General features: G+C 36.6%; 1 protein-coding gene across 2 annotated transcripts in view; it reads left to right on the top strand.

The window, feature by feature from the left end:
- The window catches only part of PLA2G4A (phospholipase A2 group IVA), a 136,116-nt gene extending 113,778 nt beyond the window's left edge, over window positions 1-22,338 (top strand). For both annotated transcript variants that reach the window (XM_063426690.1, XM_063426691.1), the window contains 6 exons: window positions 3,816-3,887; window positions 4,994-5,236; window positions 7,660-7,844; window positions 15,503-15,698; window positions 19,141-19,298; window positions 21,958-22,338. In XM_063426690.1, coding sequence (XP_063282760.1) covers window positions 3,816-3,887; window positions 4,994-5,236; window positions 7,660-7,844; window positions 15,503-15,698; window positions 19,141-19,298; window positions 21,958-22,071 — 968 coding nt within the window. In that variant the 3' untranslated portion in view covers window positions 22,072-22,338. The remainder of the gene's footprint in view (window positions 1-3,815; window positions 3,888-4,993; window positions 5,237-7,659; window positions 7,845-15,502; window positions 15,699-19,140; window positions 19,299-21,957) is intronic.
- Window positions 22,339-22,841: the final 503 nt, after the last annotated feature.

Consider the following 22,841-nt stretch of genomic DNA (forward strand, 5'->3'; position numbering starts at 1 on the left):
GTTCCATAGATTTGGGCTGTGCGGTCGGTCAATTTCACACTGAAAAAATGACTAAGTCCCATAGAAAGTGCGTTCGAATCTTCGAACGGGACTTAGTATCTGTGGCTGAAAACTCCGTGTAGGAGAAGGTAAGGGTCAGCGGTGTTCGTTGAAATGTGTAGCCGATTTCAGTTCCATGGATTTGGCTACACATACCGCTGACCTCGTTCGAATGAACAAAGATGGCCACGTGTTCGTTTGTTGAATGGCGGCCACTTCGACTACTTCGGCAATTTAAAGCTGCAGAACTGCTCCAATACAATGTAAAGGGGCAGCAAGAGTCTTTTAAAATCCAATCTGCTAAAATAGTCTTTAATGGACAATATCTTCAAGGGGCCATAGTCCTAAAGGGGCATTGTTCTCCAAAGTCATATTGTGCCCACCAACGATTCTTAAAGGGCCAAACACAGTTCAATAAAAGTCCATAAGCCCAAATGCTGATTTAAGAGGGTACAATCTCCCCGGGGCCATAATCGCAGGGGAGGAGGCAGACAAACAGGCCTCTCCAGGACAAAGTGGCGAAGGACACTTCGTCACAAGCCTTATAACATTTTAAAATGTATCTTTGTGTGTGTGCTGTTCCTTAATATGCATTATGTATACATTTTGGTCATTACGGTACCACTATTCCTGCAAAATGCATGTTCTGGCTGTGCCCCCAGTTCTTTTTTTACTTTACTATGTAAGTTTGGAATCCAGACCAGATTCCTTTTACGTTGAACCCCCCCCCTCCCCCCCCCAGCTACAAAGGCCCCTTTGGAGGTGACCACAGGTATATATTTGAGGAGGCTTTGGATAGCAATGTCACTTTTATAATAATTCACTTTTATTATAATTTTCATTGGGTAGATAGATATGATATGCCTTGTGAGTATATAAATTCAAGCATTATCACTTTAATTGTTTCGTTTTGACACTGCATTTTTATAATTGCGTTTATCACATTCATTTTTGCATTCTATACATTCACAATGCTCTTAACAGATTATTAAAATACACGTTTGCTTATTTAGCACTAACACTATATAATTTGTCTCCCACGTTGGAATTGGTGTAGGACCCATTGATATTGGTAGTAATATTGTAAAGCGCTATGTAATATGGCGATAATAATAGTGGTGGGCTATATGGTGGAACTGAATTCCCATATTGGTTTGCTGAGATAGGCAATTGTGACTAGCCTTATACAATTTTAAAATGCATGTTATGTGTGTGTTCCATATTCTGTATATGTATAAGTTTTGGTCATTACGGCAGCATCATTCCTGCAAAGTGCATGTTCCGAGTGTGCCCCCGATTTTTTTTTATTTACTATGAAACCACTGTAGTCAAGTTGGATTCTGAAAAATTGCAAAAAATAAAATAAAGAATTTATGTAAATCATTCTTCCGAGAACAAGATTGTAGTCTTGGAATTTTGTAATAACAGAAGGAAGTACTATATATTTAATTCTCCTCCATTGTAATTCCTAATCGTATCTTATGCATTGAGTAATTGGTTAGCAACTGATAAGACCTCCTTTGTTTCTGGCTACATCCTACTTAATTTTTATTTGTTATACTAGTATGTGTCACAGTTTACTTAAAACTTTTTCTATGTGATTTGGTGTGGCTTTTTATTTTGCAAAACAAATTCAGCAGTCATTAAGAAGATCATGTTTTCAAACACTGCCTTTCCTTCATCTTTCACTTGAATGTTTGGGTAATGGTGGATTAAAATATTTACCAATTAAATCCTTTAATTTTAATTCATACATAAATAACTCACTAGTCATACACATTAAGAGACCATTAAGACGTGGAACATCATTTTTCCCATGTCCAAAGTTACCTGTATTGCAGGGTCATCTTGACTTTACTCAGTCCGTTGTGGTTATGTTTAAGTGTCCCTTTTCATTCTTAAATAATTTCACAATGTTTTTGCTAAAAAAAAAAAAAAAAGTTTGCCTATGGTTAGTGTGATTTCAATGAGTTTGAATCCTGGAAAATAAGTTATTTTAATGATTTTAAATTTAGACCTTTTTTTGTGTTCAAACTTTTTTTTTTTTTTTTTTAGAGGAGTTGCCTTTTTATGTAGAATTTGAATGATGCCTAACATATTGGTTTCCAATAGCTGTTGGTAATAATTAAACCATAATAATTTATATTCTTAGTTTAAAATTGGGTAGATTTCACAAATGTATTCTTCTAATGCTTAATTGATAAAAAAAATAATTATAAAAAGTTAAATCACCTTGTTTTATAATATAAACATACTTTGGGTCAATTTACTAAACTAGGAATTGTGAGGAATATACACAAGGGAAATGCACATTTTACACCAAACTAGCCCAAATGCATTGATTATTTAATGCAACTACTTTTTGCAGTAGTCTGCTTTGGTATAAAGCATGTAAGCTATTGTCAGTTTTCCACAATCCCCAGTATTATCAGTAAACACTGTATGTTTAATATGTTTGGAACTTGCCAATGGGTCTATGTTACTCCAGTTCACCACCTGTTCCTAATCCTCTCCTAGACGTTGTTTCAAGATATGACATAAAAAAATAAAAAACAAATTCCATCACTTACTTTGCTTCTTTTCCTATACCGGCTAATATGACTTAACTCCAGGAATTTCCATGTCTTTGGTCTTTTTTTAAAAAAAATTCATTGTGTTATAACAAATGCAAGGCCTGTAGATTATCATAATGCAGGAATCACACATTGCTCTATACCTAATAAATGTCCCTGTTTAGGAGGGATAGTCCCCATTTGGGCTTAATCCTTCTGTCCTTCTGTTCTATCCTATTGCCTCTTCTCTGTGATCAGAAGAGAGTCGGTTTAAATAAGATACTATGTTCTTGTTTTAAATTACATTTTATTTGCATAAATTGTTCTTAGTAAGTCACTGAAAAAAAGAACATCAATTCTTGGAATGAAAATATAATCTTACCTCTTTAAAACTGAATAGTATGACTTTTCTTGAATATGCCATTATAGCACTAGAAAAAGAAAAATTAATAAAGGGAATGGACGATTTTAGTTATAAAGAAAGGCTATTGAATTTTAATATAGGACACAAGGTCATTCATTTAGACAGGAAAAAAGGAAATATATTCCAAGGCAAAGGAAATAGTTCTTTATAGCATGAACAATAAAGATGTGTAATTCTCTGCCTGAAAATGGTTTATCAAAGTCTGTACAGATTTTTAAACCGCTACTAGATGAATTCGTGCAAAAACATAATATTCAGGGTTAAACTATTTAATATTTGGCATAGCAGTTTCTTGATTCAAGGAGACCTCTGACTGCCATTCTGGGGTTAAGAAGGTTTTTTTTTCCTAGTTTGTTGCAAAATTGGAAAACACTTCAAACTGGGGGTTTGTTGCCTTCTTTTGGATCAACATGAAAGTAAAAACAGATGTGAGAAAGACTGAACTTGATGGACGCAAGTGTTTATTCAGCCTATGTAACTCCATATAATTTCATATTTGTAAGATCAGTGGTAGACAACATACAACTCTGCCTACAGAGTTTGAAGAATAAACTTGGTCACCATGCTTATAAACAGCTGAAGACACCACACTCCCTGCATGTAGGGTGAATGTTGTGTATCATTGGACTTAAAATTCCACTACAGGGGAAGAAATGCTGACCAATTCATGTTTATCCAGCTGCCATTTGTCGTAACTTGACTTTCCTATCTAATCAGGTCACTTGCAGATCTGTTTGATTACGGAGGTATCTTTTTATATATTTATTTTTAAAGTTATTTGTTTTTCTATTTTTTATTAGAAAACCTTAAACCCAAGCACATAGTGAACAATGATAATTCTGACAGTGACGACGAAATGCAAGAACCAAAAGGTAAGCTCTGTCTATGTGCTTTACCTTACAATAGCAAGATTCAACTGAATACAAAGCATACAACTTTATTGGAGTCAGAGAGACAGAGATTTGATACAAAGTAACAGGAAATTGACAGCTTTTTGTTAATCTGTGTCCATTAGAACCAGAGAGCCAGGTAACCATAGAGTTACACAGACCAATGAGATTACTGTTCATTCCTAAACTGTGGACTCTTGCTGCAGCTCCATCTACTGTTGGGGTCTGCCATTCACATTAATTGGATATAATAGCTGAGATTGCTATTCCACACTAGAGCTATAAACCACAGGACCAACATTTTTAAGCTACTTGTTTAGCTATACTATGACCCAGCATACGGCAACACTGCAAGATGTAACAAGTTACTTGCCAACAATTTTCAATGACTTCTCACCAACATAAATCCACTAAATCATGGTGACTGTCAAATATATGTGTACTGTTACTACATGAAAGAGTACCTGGCTGTTTGAATCTAGGGAGATAAGTGCACACATGTGTTAGAACTGGTGTGTGTGTATATAACACCCTGAACAGACATATTTTGCTTAACATCTTTATTTTTTCGCATCAGTCTGACGGCAGATGTGAACACAAACTGAAAGAGGGAAAGTATATTGGGCCATTATTACAATTCTTAATGAAAAGGATAACTGTTATACTAGTAATTTTTAGATACCCTTCAGATAAAGGAGGTGAATATAGAACAAAAGGTTTAAAAATGTAAAAAAACTAAACAAAAAAAAACCCCTAGACTTTCCACCAGAGAGAGTTAAATATATGGAAAACATTTGTATTATTTAGTGTCATTTTTTCTGATTCTGAACTCCTCATGTGTCTCGCCTGAATTTGTTCTTTCTGTCCTCCTTTACCTACATTTGGTCCACTTTCTTATTATCCATTCTGTATGTATATCACCTCCTTGGCTTACAGATTTTATGGCACAGCAATTTTTTATTTTTTTTTAAACTATGTTCTATTTATTAAATAATTGTATTTATGTATTTACTTTAGTTTTGGATTTTTTTTTTGTTCTCTCTCTCTCTCATCATGTCTTCCTCTCCGTCTCTCACCGTATGGTGTAGGCAGTGAGAATTCTGAAGCTGAAGAAGAGTTCCATAGAAACAACCAAGCTGGTTGGGTCCAGCGCATGGTGATGGCTCTGTTCAGTGATTCTGCCCTCTTTAACACCCGTGAAGGTAGAGCCGGAAAAGTTCACAACTTCATGTTGGGCTTAAACCTTAATACACAATACCCTTTATCTCCTTTGCTGGGCCTGGAATCCCAGAGGTCTGTCGATGAAGATGAGATGGATGCTGCTGTTGCAGGTATAGCTTTTCTGCAACGCAAATCTTGGAGACATTATACCAAACACTATGGTTTCTCCAGTACTTTCTAAATATTGCAATAATGTTCACTATGTGTATTGAACTCAACTGAATTTTTATAAGTTTAAACGTATTTTGTGGCGTGGTATTCCAGTGGCTTCTAGCGCTCTACAATATATTAAAAAAAGGGTAAATTTAACAATAAATGAGACAATTGCAAAATGTTGCAGCAACAATAGGTTGATGAGGACTTTGCTCAAGCGAGCTTACAATCTAGAGGAGGTGAGTTATAAAAACACAACAAGAAGAACATAAAAGAAAATGACAAGCAATGGCGGAACTACCGCAGATGCAGTTGGTGGTGCTGCACTGGAGCCCGCATGCCTTGGGGGGGCCCATCAGGTGGCCCATGCACTAAGGGACTCCTGATGGGTAATAGTGCTAAACGGTGTCCTGAGCAGGTGGGGGGAAGGAGGAGGAATTGAAAGCAGCATGCAGAGATTTGCGTGGAGCTGGGATCCAGGTAAATTTTATTTTTTGCAGTGTTTAACAAGGGCAACCTAATTACTAATACCCAACAGTGAAATTTTTTTTTAATTTTTTCTTTTTTATAAAGGGTTGCTATAACCCTTAAGCAAGTAATATTATTATTAATAGCTTAGATGTGCTTGAATGCTTGGAAAATGCTGTTACGCTCAGTACCATATTCATTTTTGTTTAATTATTTACCTATTAATGATGTGCTACAAAAATGCAAGAAAATAGAAACACATGTGTTATGTTTTCTTTTATACAAGTTACCTCCTTACTTTCTTTTCATTCCTCTGCATTATAAGAATTTACTGGGAAAAGAAAACAACAACTTTACTTGATGAGCTTTAGTTGTATTCCAAAAGGAAAGAATTATAATAATGACTATTAATAAAATTTAGGGAAAAAATTACATGGTCTACCATTTCCTCTATCATATCCTTGCAGAGGAAATAGTTTTGCAATTTTTAATATTTTTCTGTTATTTTTGTAACAAACAAGAATTCTTTGTTCTTTAGCAAAAGATAAATTTTTTTTTTTTTTTTAAAGCAATACTTTCAGAGTGTGGATACACTTAGAATCCACATGGGACTTGTGAAGTGTGATTTGTTTCCAGGTACTGTGCAATTAATATCAAGTGTCTCTCTGTAATAATGCTTAACTTGATACTACATATTAAAATTGCACGCACCCCCACCTAAATAAATTAACTGCAGTGCATGAGCTTCAGAAGTCGAACGACAATTCTGCCGTTTTTTCATTGGTTGAGAGCATCGACTGAGCACTCGCAGCCAGTGAATGAGCCTCTTTGCATAGAGAATGCCAAGAATTAACATGAGTCATTGGGACCATCCCAAATTTGGGGCTCTGTCTCGCTATCCTGGGTTGGTTTTGCTGATGCCATGCTTCTGGCACATCAGTTTTAATGTCCCCAATTAGTGTACTGATGTATTCACTCCCCTTTTCTGTACAGTCCGTTCCCTCTCATTGATACATATTTATCAGTGTTGGGACGTATGCATTGCATTAGAATAAGCAGCCAAAATCCTTGACGAGCATCAGAGGACCAGATCCAGCCATAAGAAGTATGGACGCCAATTCATGCCCACTTGTCCATGCCTCAACCATAACATCTATCCAAATATGTCTTAATTTACTCAATGCATTTCATACAACTACAGTTAGATTATGATTAAATGGAGTAGCATGCAGTGTGTTATGTCTGTTGCCGGGAATTTCCAATATTTGTAGCACTCTACACATAATCCTTTGAAAATATACTATTGTTCCTGTCATTGTGCTCTGCCACTTGTTTTTCCCCCTTTTCGGATATCTGGCTAATGCAGAAATGTAAATTCTACACAAGCAGTACGGCAATCAAGGGGCTGGACCATGTGTGAGCCCATGCATTTTGTCAACATGTGCAAAAATGGGTTGACACAGAATTGGGGTATGTCGCCCATAACCTATAGCACCATAACAACTACAACTGATTGCAGTGGTTATGGTGCAATGACTGCCCTTTAAAACTAGATCCACCTATGTACAGATTCAAGCAAAAAATAGGTTCAGAAGGGAGAAATAATTTTAGAAATTTCCAATACAGGCTGTGTAAAAAAAAAAAAAAGCAGTGAAAATTTTATAATAGCAGTTGCTTATTTTTTTCTAAGTGAACATTTTAACAAATGCTCTTTTTTATTAAATGAGTGACTAACAATTTGATAAAATGTTAAATTACTGTATACTGTACATTAAATAATATGTCCTGATTGAAGACCATAATAAAGTTGGACAGAAAACTCAGATAGTGTCTCAATGCCATTCACAAAAACGTCAATCTGTGTTTTTTTTGTTTATTTGTTTTTTTGATTTATGTCTAAATATTTTTCCAGACCCTGACGAGTTTGAGCAAATATATGAACCCCTGGATGTAAAGAGCAAAAAAATACATATAGTAGACAGTGGACTGACATTCAACCTCCCATATCCGCTATTACTGAGACCGCAAAGAGGCGTTGATCTGATCATTTCATTTGATTTTTCAGCCAGACCTTCTGATTCAAGTCCTCCTTTTAAGGTAATCCTCTTTGTGCTTTTCTGTGAAATATATGAACTCCTTGAAGACCATTGACAGTCTACTGCATCATAACAATCTGATCTTTAAATATTCTATATAAAAATGGAATGTGACATTTAATAACTTTGAGATATAAATGCTTAAAAAGCAGTATATTCTATAATGGACACGGCAAACTTAAGAAGAACTTTGAAAACTGTTTACTTGTGCCTAGCTTATTAATAAAGTAATCTGAATACAATGAGGTAGTACTAAAAACACACACAGAATAGTGTTACAGTTATATTTCATTTCTATGGTTTTAAAAGTGAGAATAAGAAAAGTAAATATAAAACCGATGACTCCAGGACCACCAGGCCCTTGTTCTGACCAGCGCTGTTAACATTGTTTGGCCGAATCTGGAGTCTTTGCTTCATGTCTACAGTTTCCATATTGCTCTGTCCAAGTAGAAACGTCAATAGGAGAAAAAAAATAAAATTAAAGACCATTTCTATTAGTCATGATGAGAAGATCAGTCTGATGTTTACGTATGTGATTTCTTTCTTTCTTTTTTTTTTTTTTTTTTTTTGCACTTATTACATGCCGTAGGAAGGAGGAGGTATGGTCTACAGTTGCTTGGTAAACATTGTAAACAAAGAATAGTTTCCCAAGGTATCGGATCATGTACGTCATTTGACCTTAAATAAGTCTATTGTTTAGCATGCCTTGAGATCAATGTTGCAAAATACAATGAACATTAATTTAATCAAAGGAAATTCCTTTAAAAAAGAAGTCTCTATCAAAAAAATAATCTTGAATGCAGATATTATGAACTGTAACATGAAATTAACTCATCGATGTATGGATTTTGCGTAAAATTTTATTGATGTTAACTGGGTTGTGAGAAACACTGATCTTTCAATTAAAGATAGTTGAAGTTCTAATAACATAGAAAAATGTGTGGGTAGAGATAAATAATATAATGTTATGCGTCGCACAAGAAAATAGGGCTCGAAAATAGAGAAGACTGTAAAGCTTAGTGGATGAGGCCCACATACATAGGCACTGCAATAAAAGAATTAAAGAAGACCATTACTGAATGAAGTCACTGATCAGGTGTAATGTACAGTGTAAATATATAAACTATTACACACCAGCCAAGGCCAATAATTCTTTGTGATTGATATTAGAAGGTCCAGCTTTATTCCATATGTGTAGTAAACAAATTCAATACAAACAAAATAGATACAAAAATGATTCCAAAAATAGAAAGCATAGCTGTTGAGATCTTCTCAGTGAAACATGTAGAAGGTTTGCTTTCTATTTTATTCCAAGATGTTTTAACTTAGGGTAACGTTTGTGCACCTTTTTGTATTGAGCATGTTTACTTATAGCATGAAGCTGAACCTTTAAATATAACTCCACGAAGAGCTATTGGCCTTGGCTGAAGCTTGACCATTCATGTACATTGCGTATGGATTTAATCAAAGGAAAAGACAAAGTCCTTTTCTCCCATCGGTTTGTATTTTGATCTTTAAGTGTATGGTACTTTTACCGGCTGCCACGAGCAGGGCATGCCAGTGGCTTCTCACTGTTGTAAAAAAAGATCCCTCCAATCCGTTCTCCATTTCCCCATAGGTCCCCCATGGTTGGTCACCTATTAAAATAATGAATGGGTGTGGGAACATAGTGTCCTCCTCCAGCCCCCACCTGGGAAAAATGTAACTAATCCGGAAACCTAGTGTCCCCCCAGCAGCAGTGGGTGGCATCCCTACATGATAATTGGGGAGAGGGGGAAGTAAGTGGAGCACTCTGATTGTTTGGGTTAAGCAAAGCTCAGTCTGCACAGACCCCTCAGCTCGGCAAAGAGGGATTATTTCCCTTTTTTTTTTTTATTGCGATCAGGTTTTTTAATTTTATTTTAATAGTTTGACATGGATTTTTATTGGCCCTTGGCTGATATCAGGTATTTAGTTTATTGCTCACCCCTTACTATTATTAGAGTGAGGGGGTAGGTTAGGGTATTTGTTTATTGGGGGTGACTACATGCGTAAGGACTCCTCTGAGGGGATGACTACGGGTTAGGGGTTCCCAAGTAACTTGGGGGATTTTTAATTATGTCTTCTTGGATATGTTCCTCCTTACTGTATATAACAACGATGGCCCCTTCTAACATTAGGGTGACAAGACAGTTTAGCAAAAATCTGTGTGTCGAAAGGGATCTGTGTTTTGGAGTTTTTTTTTTTTTAATCAGATATTTTCTGGAAATCATTAACCACGTTATATTTTCCATTTGGTTGGAAATGTTACACATTATATTTTTTATGTGTGGATCAACCTTACTTTAGCTATCTTTGAGTGCCTAATTCAGAATCCCTACTTTTAAAACCATCTCCAGTGTAAATAATAAAAAACAGAAAACAAAAAAAACCTCTTTGCACTAGATAGATGTACAAAAAGAAATTGTCAAGTTCTAACAAAACATTAGAATTAAGATAAAAATGGGTGTTCCATATTTATTTTGGATTTGTACATGCCATGTCAAGATAAATTTCTCTTTTCCATTTTCTATTTTTTTGAGTGTTAATTCTGTTGGTATTTTCCTTTTACATTTAAAACACGCTTGTGTAGTCATGTCTGCCAGATGTTCTTGCTTAGGACTGTTTACAGTATTTTGTTTATATGGGATAAGGTTAATCTAGCTTTACTCATTATTTTCAAATCTTCCAAGATGAGCTGTCATGGCGGTTTTACGGAAAGTATTCATTGGCTAAGTAATCCAATTAGTTGGCAAGTTTTCCATTGAAGATTAATAGCAAATCCTTCCGCTCAACTTATGTACCTTGATCTGGGTATAAAATTAGTCAAAGAGTTTCAATAAGTTCTAAAAATAACGTTCAACAAATAGATCTGTCAATGGCATTTGTAAATTGTATTGCTATTTTTATATACGTGTATGTACACATCTGTTTTACAAGCTGGAAAGAGAATATTGTTTGACAGCAAATAAAAGGCACAAGACAGACTCCTATTTAAAAGCATAGTCTACATGTTTTTAATTTGTCTTTTGAGTTGAGATAAACAATAATAAAATCCCCCAAATAATCTGGTTTCAGTAATTAAAGGATGACTCTGGTCCCCTTCACAACTTCATTGGAATTAAGTTGTTATGGTGCCAGGAGGTTCCTTGTGCTGGCTTACTTTTAAGGATTAAATTATTCACGAACAGTTTAACCTCAAAGTCTTGAATCCAGAGCTGTTTAGCTCTGCCTCTGCCCTTTCATTTCTCTCTGATTTTTGAAACGGGAAGCCTCAGACACGGGCACCACTGATTGGCTGAAAGCATCAGCCGACATTCTAAGCCAATCAGTACCTCCCCATTCGTAAAAACAGCTTGAGAAAAATATGTGCATTTCTCAAGTTGTTCGTGAATAGGGAGTCACTGACTGGCTTTGTAAATCATCCCACCCTTATTGCAGTACTGACTGTTGTAATTTTTCAAATCCCCCTTTGAAGATTTTTTTTTGGTTCCAAATGTCATGAACAAGACTTTACATTTCCCCCCCTTTCAAATAGTTGTGAAACAAGTTTGTCTTAATGAAGCATTTTTTGTGTATAGATCATGCCCCTGCAATTTCAATGCTCAATTCTCTGCCAATTAGGAGTTAAATCACTTTGTTTATGCAGCCCTAGTCACACCTCCCTGTATGTGACTTGCACAGCCTTCCTAGACACTTCCTGCAAAGAGTCATCTAATGTTTACAGTTCCTTTATTACAAATTTTGTTTAGTTTAGAATTTCTTATCTCCTGCTCTGTTAATAGCTTGTTAGACCCTGCAGGAGACTCCTTTGTGTGCTCAAAGTTCAATTTACAGAGCAGGAGATAAAAACTTTCAAAGCAGGTTACATATGATTTGAAAATAAAACCATTTTCTTTTCATGCTGACTGTATCAGTCACATTCAGGGGAGGTGTGGCTAGGGCTTCAGAAACAAAGGTGATTAAAATCCTAAATGGGAAATAATTGAGCAGTGAAACTTCAGAGGCATTTATATACACTACAACTGCTTCATTCAGCTAAAGATGTTTGGTGACTATAGTGTTCCTTTCAGCTAATCTAGCAATGGTGATGTCTCTCTTAAGAGCCATTTCATAGATCTTATTTTCCAATGCTAAGTTTAATACCTCTTTTACAGGAGGTATATTAGAGGATTTACAATAACACTGCCTATTATCTTGTCGACTTTATTAGTAGAGTCAGGAAATTGTTTAAATAGGCCCAGCACAGATATAAATGCTATAATATTTGAATCAAGTTTTAATTTTGTCTGTAAGAATAGTTTATAAAACGGCCTGTCTGACAACTAAAAATAACCATGAATCATTATACACTCAGTTTATAGTTTGATCTAATTTTTAAAAACCTGTCCTGCTATACATATAATATGAAAGAAGAGTTTTATCTTCAAGGTATGAAATATCTGCTTTTCTGCTCCCTGTGTCTGAATCTCTTTTATTCAGGGAAGAGATCTCTCATCTTTCTTCTTCCCCTTACAATACTTCCCCTAACCTCACTCACTCCCTCTGCTATTCTATGTTCATTTTCAGGTTTTTGCTCTGCTCCAGTCCTCCCACCCCACCACCTGCTTCCCAGATCCAATTCCCTCGCATCTCATCCGTACTCTATCTTCTTCTCTTTCTCTACCTCTCACTAAAATTCGTAATCTCTCTCTCTCCTCTGGCATATTTCCATCGCCCTTCAAACATACAACTATAACCCCAATTCTAAAGAAGCCCAACCTTGACCCTAACTCCCCATTCAAATACCGTCCTATCTCGCTACTGCCTTTTGCGCCCAAGATCCTTGAAAGAGTTGTGTATTCGAGATTGACAGACTTCCTTGAGTCCAACTCAAGACCTGCTTCAGTCTGGTTTCCACGCTAAGCACTCTCTGGAAACGGCACTGACCAAAGTATCCAATGTTCTACTCACTGCAAAATCTCGTGGTCACTACTCTATCCTAATTCTCCTTAACCTTTCTGCGGCTTTTGACACTGTTGATCATCAACAGCTTCTTCTCATCCTCCGCAATATCGGTCTACAAGATATTGCTCTCTCCTGGTGCTCCTCCTACTTCTCCCAGCGCGCTTTCAGTGTTTCTTTCTCTGGCTCTGCTTCTTCTCGCCAACTCCTCTCTGTTGGTGTCCCCCAAGGTTCAGTCCTTGGTCCCCTACAGTTCTCCATCTATACTGCCTTCCTTGGTAAACTCTTTAGCTCCATTGGTTTTCAATATCATTTCTATGTGAATGACACACAAATATATCTGTCCTCTCCTGATCTGTCCCTGTCCCTCTTGACTATTGACTCTGACTGCCTCTCTGCTATTTCTAACTGGATGGCTGCCCATTTCCTTAAACTCAACCTGACCAAAACTGAAATTCTGGTCTTTCCTCCCTCAAGTGTTGCTACTCCTCTGTCTGTCTCCCTCCAAGTCAATGGAGCTACCATCAGGTCCACCATGCAGGCTCACTGCCTAGGTGTTCTCTTTGACTCCGACCTCTCTTTCACGCCTCATGTTCAGTCTATCGCCAAATCCTGCCGCTTCCATCTCAAAAACGCGCGCTTCCGCCCCTACTTAATGTCAGATGTGACTAAAGTGCTAGTCCATTCCACTGTCATTTCTCGCCTTGATTACTGTAATCCGCTTCTCAGTGGTCTTACGTGCTCCAAACTTGCGCCGTTACAGTTCATAATGAATGCGGTGGCGACGCTCCTCTTCCTGTCCGCCCGCACCTCCCACGCCTCACCCTTTTGTCAGTCCCTACATTGGCTTCCTGTAAGATATAGGGCTCAATTTAAAATTTTTGCTTTCAAATCTCTACATAATGTTGCTCCCACCTATCCATCCTCCCTAATACACAAGTATGTCCCGTCTAGGCCCTTACACTCTGCTGAAGACTTACGTCTATCTTCTGTCTGTACTCCCACATCTGATGCTCGCCTTCAAGACTTCTCGAAGGCTGCACCGTTCCCCTCCTCCATTAGATGCTCACCCAGTCTCCACTCCTTCAAAAAAATCATTAAAAACCCACTTCTTCATAAAAGTGTATCAATTAAACTGTTAATAGCTCCCGACTCATTCCTCTCTAGCAACTGTCATTAGTCTAATACTATCCTTACCTTTTGTGTCACTTTACCCCACTCCCTCTAACATGTAAGCTCCTTTAGCAGGGCCTTCAACCACTCTGTTCCTCTGTGTCCAACTTGTCTGGTTACAATTACATGTTTGTTCGTCCACCCACGGTAAAGCGCTGCAGAATTTTTTGGCGCTATATAAATAATAACATAGTTATTATTTTTTTTTTCCTGTAATCTCAAGTTTTTTGTTTTGATATTGGATAAAGAAAGGTATGGACTGCTTTTCTTTATGTATAGCACTCAAGTTAACATAACTTGACAATGGATGGAGCTGAAAGCATGGTTCTGTATAGGTTGCCATTCAGATGTATCAACATCAATCCCATAGCAGGACAAACAGATATCATAGACAGAGGAGAACAAAATGGCTGTGCCAAGATATTAAGAACAAGCACAAGGAAGAAAAAAGAATAAATATATATTAGGGCAAGTGCTAAGAGAGAGATTATGATCAGTTAGCCAAAGGGAGCTTAAAGAAAAGAATACATGAAGTACATGAAGGAATACATCTAGCTTAAAGGACCACTATAGGCACCCAGACCACTTCAGCTCAATGAAGTGGTCTGGGTGCCAGGTCCCTCTAGTTTTTACCCTGCAGCTGTAAACATAGCGGTTTCAGAGAAACTGCTATGTTTACATTGGGGGTTAATCCAGCCTCTAGTGGTTGTCTCCCTGACTGCTACTAGAGGCCGCTTCCGTGATTCTCAGTGTGAAAATCACACTGAGATGATGCTGGATGTCCGTAAGGTAAGCACTGAGTAATGGTCGGTTTGAATGCGCGTGCGGCTCTATAGTGCTCCTTTAATGTAGTTGTTCTGGTGTATATAACCTGTCTCTGCAGGCATTTTAATGGAAACAAACACTGCCTTTTCAGAGAAAAGGCCCTATTTACATTACGGTCTAGGACACCTCCAGTAGCAGTGCATTAGACAGCCATTAGAGGTGCTTCCTGGGTCAGTGCTGCACAATGTGCATGGAGATATTAACTTTCCCCATAGAGATGCATTGATTCAAGGCATCTCTATGAGGATATGATGAATGGCGGATAGCGGCGTTTTGCCACGCATGCGCAATAGACTCCCAATGCTTTCTGATAATCAAGTGAGAGATCAAGTTTGAGCTCAACAAAGGGGATAAAGTGTAGGCGGGACTGCGCTGAAAAAATATGAGTAAAGGGGAGTGGGAGGCCTAAACAGCTATTTAGATCTATAGTGAAAGGAACACACATTTGTTTTCCTGATACTATAGTGTTCCTTTAAGACCATTGTGTATTCAGTGGTCAATGGCATGTATTGCTTTGACATGTTCATGATTAAATCATTGCCTTTACATAGAGTATAACAGGTTCAGTGATCGGTTTCCTTTCTGAACTCTTAATGCCCTTTCACTGACCCGTATGCTTGTGAAGTTGAAAAAATCATCTGATTGTTATCTCAATTGAAAGAATTTTAAACATTCTAAACGTTTACTTCCTTTTAAAAGGATCTCCTCCTTGCGGAGAAGTGGGCTCGAATGAATAATCTACCATTTCCAAAAATAGATCCGTACGTCTTTGATCGAGAAGGACTAAAAGAGTGTTACGTGTTTCGACCAAAGAATCCATCAGTAGAGATAGACTGTCCTACCATTATTCACTTTGTTTTGGCAAATATCAACTTTAGAAAGTTCAAAGCTCCAGGTGAGTTGAGTGCATTGAAAAAAGTTTGTATTTTTTTTTTCTTTCTTGCATGAAGAAGCGCTTATAACACAACAGTGACTTTCTAAAGGCATATCATGCAATGTGATTTAGACTCAGAACCATCACTTTTAGTGTGCTATCTAGGACAAACCACAGATGTAACACCAGGTTTCTTTCACTTAGTAGGTCTGTCAGGCTTCCATGTTTTAATGCATGGAAGACCATCTCTAGCCATCACACACAGGATACATTGATAGCATGCTCATGGGTGCTCTGGTAAACTTTTGAATGGACATACATCGGGGAAGCATAGTGGTGTTAAATACAGAAGTAGCTTTTATATGTGAAATGCTATTTTCCTTTCGAAACCTGGCCAATAAAGTAAATCCTCTGCTTGTCTAAACCCCAAAAATAAAAAAGCCAAACTGCTAATTTGAGTACTCGAGTTTTACCAATATACCATCAGTATCACAAGTAAAAATTTAAATGCAGAGACGGGTAAACAGCCTCTAATAATCTTGCATCATAAGATATGTAAATGAATTGCTATCATTCTGTGCATTCATGTTCGTCCACATCACTCAAACCTGCTCTTCTCTTTCCCTGAAATACCACATTCTAGTTCTTCAGGGTCATTTGCTTTCACGTTAACATTTTATTTGTTCAAAATCCTGTTCTCATGTTGCTCAGAAAAATTCAGATGAAAGAACCCATGTGGTATTTCAGTTATGTTAAAGAAATTATGTTAAAGCATGAGATTACGTTGTTATGGAAGTAGGAACATTCCTTTTGTGATAATTTAATACCAGATCGTATAAATCCAGCGCGCAAGTAACCTCTGTCACCTATTTATGTGTCAAACTGTGGTCCTCAGTTGTCCTTTACCTGCAGTCTGCTAGCACCATTATGGCTACAATTAACTTAGTAGTTATAGTGCTTTGAATGTTCCTTTAATCAGGTTCATTCAATAACTCCCGTAACATCTTCTTTTGCCCTGGTTAGCCAGCCACAGGCACATTTTAGTTAACCCTTTAAGGACAGGGGACGTGCTATGCCATCCTAAGGGACCTGGCTCTAAACGCTGGAGGGTGGCATAGCATGTCCCCGCCATCCTATGTACTTACCCAGTCGCCGGCGATCCCACGCCGGCGATCGCGGTATGGGGACTTACCTGGGAGCCCAGGAAGTCCCCCTCCTTCCTCTTCGGCCACCTGGGCCATGTGATCGCCAGGTCCTTGCGAGGACCTGGCGATCACATGGATGGCATAGCCAGACATATCATTTCCAGCAGCATTTTCACACACAAATGGCACTAACACGGACGATATTGTTGTGATATGTTTTACTGTTTTGAAACATTAATATTTGTGTTCAGCGAAGTCTCCTGAGTATAACAGTACCCCTCATATACAGGTTTTATGGTGGTTTCAAAAGTTAGTCAGATATAAGGCTTGCGTTTCAGTTTTTTCACATTAAAATTCACCAGATTGGTTACGTTGCCTTTGAGACTGTGTGGTAGCCCAGGAATGAGAATTACCCCCATGATGGTATACCATTTGCAAAAGTAGACAACCCAAGGTATTGAAAATGGGGTATGTCTAGTCTTTTTTAGTAGCCACTTAGTCACAAACACTGGCCAAAATTGGCATTCAAATTAGTTTTTTACATTTTTCACACACAAAGAAATATTAACACTAACTTTGGCCAGTGTTTGTGACCAAGTGGCTACTAAAAAAGACTGGACATACCCCATTTGCAAAACCTTGGGTTGTTTACTTTTGCAAGTGGTATGTCATCATGGGGTTATTTCTCATTCCTGGGCTACCATACGGTCTCAAAGGCAACGTAAACAATCTGGCTAATTTCAATGTTAAAAAATGAAAAATGTAACATGCTATATTTGACCCTGTAACTTCCCAAAACACCATAAAACCTGTACATAGGGGGTACTGTTTTACACGTGAGACATTGCTGAAAACAAATATGTGTATTTTATTGCAGTAAAAGCTAACAGTATTATGACATTCACAGTTAGAATGTCACGTAGAACTAAACATTTTTTTTCATTCTTATTTTCTCCCTTTTTTTATATTTTATTCATTTTATAAATAAAAAACCCTGTTTGCCCTGAATAAAATGATATATAATAAGTGTGGGTGCACATAATATGAAAGAGGTGAATTACACCTGAATAGACATATAGTGCAATTTCAAGTTTTTGTTTACGTTTTGTTTTGATCACAACGTGTACATTTGGCTCAGTCCTTAAGGGGTTAAACTATATTCCATTTGGACTTAAGACAAACACATTCATTTTCCTTGAGCACTGGGGTTTATAAATCTCTATTATAAGGAGTTCTTTAGAACTCTGTGATAGTAGATAATTTATCACAAAAAGTTGCTTTTTGTGTGGGATCACTGTACTTCGTGTTACCTTTCATCTTAGTCCATTTTTTAAATGAAACACTGCCGGCACTATTTAACAATTTTGGCAATGTTCACAGTATGCACTGTATGTATTATCTTGTAAGTGATTAAGATATCAATGGTCTCGTAAACGTCCTATTTAATGTTTCTGTCGGCTAAAGTTAAACATTTTGTCATTGGACTTTTGAGCTTTGCAAACAGGTAATGACACATGCCACACATTAGAGTACTTAGAATTGTGCAAGGCAAGGAACAAAAACTATTGCACTTCAAAGAAACAATTGACTTGGTACGTTGAATACAATATTTCATTATACAAGAAATGATGACAATTACTTTCAAGGCAAGATGTCCAAGGTTGAAAAAAAACTAAACTTTGTGGGAAACTGTCAGTTCTCAGACAGAGAAGGACACATCTACGGCACCCTGAATAATTCGATTTGTAAACACTAGTATGTGTTAATGTGTAGTCATATCTTTATTGAGAACCCAACTAAGGACTACAAAAAGTCAACACATATAGATCAGATCTTACTCCTAAAGGGTTAAAAAAAAGGTCAAGCAGAGGTACCCTATTAAAACAGATCGATAGAATTTGCCAACACAAAACAAGGAAAATATTAAACTGAAACCCTGTTGACCAATTTGGCAAAAAGTTGAAACACTTCATGCTTTAGGTATTTCGTGCAAAACTGCACATCTGAAAAAGCATGATATTAGCTTTAGAAATATTATATGCTTGGTTAGTCCATGTAACATGAAAAAGAAGGCTTTCGAGACGTCCAACTAACTCACCCTCAACATGGAGTTACAGAAAAAGATGCTTGGTTTCTAACAGTGTGTTCACTTGATCTCGCTTCACGTATTGCAGTGGAAATCTTAGATTGATTAATTTCTGTATTGCCAAAGCAATAACTAATTAGCATAGCTTTTTATTTGTTTGTGATAATCACCTTTTTGAAAAGCTGTATGCCTTTTGTTTTGCTATTTAATATATATGTCTTGGTTTTTTTAGGTGTTCCAAGAGAAACCGAAGAAGAGAAGGAGTTTGCCGATTTTGATATTTTCGATGATCCAGAATCTCCTTATTCAACATTCAACTTTCAGTACCCAAATGAGGCTTTTCAAAGACTTCATGACCTGATGGAGTTCAACACCTTAAATAATATCGATGTATGTATTTCACTATAACAAAATCAACTTTTAATATTATTAAAAGGAACATTGTAGACTTTATAACCATTTCATCTCATTGAATCAATCCGTCCCTGGCATAGTAACTCCTATTCAGTGTTAAACCATTTTTGTGCAGTTAAACACTAAATAATGGTCCCTGGCCACTCACATTATGACAGCACAGCTAATTATTGAACTTATTTGCAACAGTGTGTTCTCTTCAATTAACCTTGTAATTAATTTATTCTATTATTCTAATCTTTACTACCCAACAAATAGTGATGCTATGTTTTAATCATGATTGTACTATATGACTTGTGTTTGGGTTAAATTATTTGCATGGCGCCCTGCCATTTTGTATAGATTTTTTCTTTATTTTGTGTTTCTATATATTCTTTTAATTCTTTATTTTTAGCTTGTTCCAACATTTGGAATTTCAAGCATACAAAAATGTATATATTGATACAATAGCAAGTATAGACATTATAGGAAACTGCATACATCGATTAACACAATGCTATAGACTATCTCTCTCTCTCTCTCTCTCTCTCTCTATATATATATATATATATATATATATATATATATATATCATATTATTATTATTTTTTATTTTTTTAAGTCCTTATAGGGAATATTAACACATCATGAAATTAATTTCTATTACAGATGAGTTCAACCATAGCTATCCAGTTGATGTAGGGCTGAAATTCTTAGAATTCTGTAAAATATTGGCCAACTGATTAGTCACCTCTGCAGAATGTAAAGATATTTTCAATAAATGTACCCACTACGAGGTCTCTGTACTCTTTAAGCACTATATTTGTGTCCTATCCTGTTTGAAATCATAAATGCTGTGACGTTTTGTCTAAACATTTTTTTGTGTAAAACAGGAAAGTGTTGTCAGATTGATTCATAGTTTATGCAATGACTCTGTAATCAGTAGGTATTTCCACTTTGCCCTCTTTTTTTCAGCAAGGCTCTACATTGCACATTTTAGATTGGACCAGAAAATATAACCCTCATAAAGTTTTTATCTAGACTTGTGATCTGTGACAGATCTTGTATAAAATAAACAAAAACTCATTAAATAGCTTAACAGAGGTTTGTCTTGATCTCTCTATACAGTCATTTCACTCTGGTTTTACATTTTTTCTTTCATTTTACAAATGTAGTTGCCATTCATGAAAAATATGCATTTTAAGAACTTTTATAACCAAAGCCAGAATTTCTCATGGACTAAATTACCATGTTAAGTTGTAAGTTCAGCCTGTCCTATTTACAACAGAAAATTGTTCTCCAATTCTGTTTTTTGTGTCTTCTTCTCCTTGTGTCATAGTTCTATTACAACACATTTATAATTCACAGCAAGCTTGAACGGTTTCCCCTCTTACAAAATATATATATGCCCATTATGCCAAACTAAATCACTTAAAAAAAAAAAAAGGTAAAGGACTACAAATGGTGGCCAGACACATTTTTAATGCTTTTTAATGCTAGTGCACCAGGGGGAAGAAGGGGAAAAATACATATTTAGCTATGATATCTCTGTACTTCAGCTTGTGTTGAAGTTCAAATCAGGGATCTGTGAAAGTCGCCATAAGACAGTACGATACTCCACCAATCACCAAGCGTTAATTTGCTTTTGATATATTACATTCTAAAAATAGGTTAAAAAATGCATTCAGTAGGCTGTTTACATTTTCAATTGTTAAATAATCAGCTTATTGTGGGCAGTTGGCTAGGTAGTTGTTCATAACCCACTGCTCAAGGCAACAGTCCAGGATGTATGGTGGGGATTAGGGATGTGCATGGGCAAAAAATTTGGTTCAGTTCAGCACTTCCGAAATTTGGGACTTCGGCACTTTGGGAATTCGGGACTTTCAGCACTTTGGGAATTTGTGACTTTGGCAATTCCCTAGTCCTAACCCTACCCTAGGATTAGGGGTTAGGTGTGGGGGTAGGGTTATGGTTAGATTCCTGTCAACATTCCCTTAATTTTCCCTCCCTCTCCTATTTTGCCTCTTTTAAAAAATGCGAAGTACTTCGGCACTTCCCAAATTCAGGACTTTGGAAATTCGGCACTTCCCAAATTCGGGAATTCGGAACTTCGGCACTTCGGGAATTTAGGACTTTGTCAATTCCCTAGCCTTAACTCTACCCCTAGGGTTAGGAGTAGGGTTAGGGGTAGGGTTAGATTCCGGTCATTATTCCCTTAATTTTCCCTCCCTCTCCTGTTTTGCCACTTTCCAGAAATCCGAAGCACTTCGGCACTTCCGAAATTTGGCTGTTCGGCAATTCGGTTCGGTACTTCTGAAATTCAGCACTTCGGCAATTCAGCACTTCGGCGGTTCGGTTTGGCACTTCCGAAATTTGCCAATTCGGACATTCGGAATCATCTGAATGTCCAAATTGCCGAAATTCTGCCGAATTTACATTCAGAATATTTTCCGATGTGCACGTCTCGACTAGTAGAGACCCAGTTAAGGCATCCGATTCTGCAGTCAAGTGCCATTGGTTTACAAAATTCTGGTCCTAACATTTTATTGATTTAAATGTTATCTATTTGCTTTTGTAGTTTAGTTGTGTTTCTTTGTGACCATTATCCATTGTGACAATTATTTTAAATACCTGTCCATTTTTTATCTTATTTTAGGAGATTAAGCAAGCAATTTTGGAAAGCATTGAGTACAGGCGAACCCATCCATCTCGCTGTTCAGTTTCACTAAATGATGTTGAAGCAAGAAAATTCTTTAACAAGAGCACCTAATACAAAATTTTTAATTTGACTGTAAATTGGATGTAAAGGAGAACGAAGTAGTGTCCGTACCAGCAAAATGTGTAGTATATAATGTGCGTAAGCCAAAGATATGCCTTTATTTATCAATATCTTTAATGTTACATTCCTTTTTTTATATTGACTGTCTTTTGTATCTAAATATTATTGACAATTTGATAGATTACTATTTTTTGTTTAACGTTTTTGATGACATCGAGATTTGTTGTATTCATAACAACATTTTACAAATAAAGTAAATAAAAGGGAATTGAAAACGAAAAAAAAAACCTGTTTGTCCAAATAAAAAATCCACCATACCATAAAGAAAGAAAAACTAATTTGTACCTCCCAACTTTGGACTGTGTGACAAAGTAAACTATCAAATTTCAAATGTAAGGCCAAAATTGCAAACTTATAACAGAAATAAGTTGGAGATTTTTTTTTTAATTCATGTTTGTATTTTTAATTCCTGGCAACTTTAGATGAAAAACTCTGTATGTGTTTTTAAATGGGTTACTATCTACAAATGTATTTACTTTAGAGATTCTGTAATAGATGAGCTGATATTTTTGGAACTGGTCTGTATATCTTTAAAACAGATTCTTATCTCCTTGGTATCCCATCTTCTTGGTTTCTTCTGGCATGTCAGTGCCGCATCTCTCTTGTATTCTTGCAAATACACAATAGCAAAAAGTGTGGAAACTTGGAAGATTTTGTGAGACTGTAGGATCCTAGGCAAATCTCACACAGAGATACCATAG

Source organism: Pelobates fuscus, chromosome 7 (genome assembly GCF_036172605.1).
Source record: "Pelobates fuscus isolate aPelFus1 chromosome 7, aPelFus1.pri, whole genome shotgun sequence".
In the NCBI taxonomy this organism is placed as follows: Eukaryota; Metazoa; Chordata; class Amphibia; order Anura; family Pelobatidae; genus Pelobates; species Pelobates fuscus.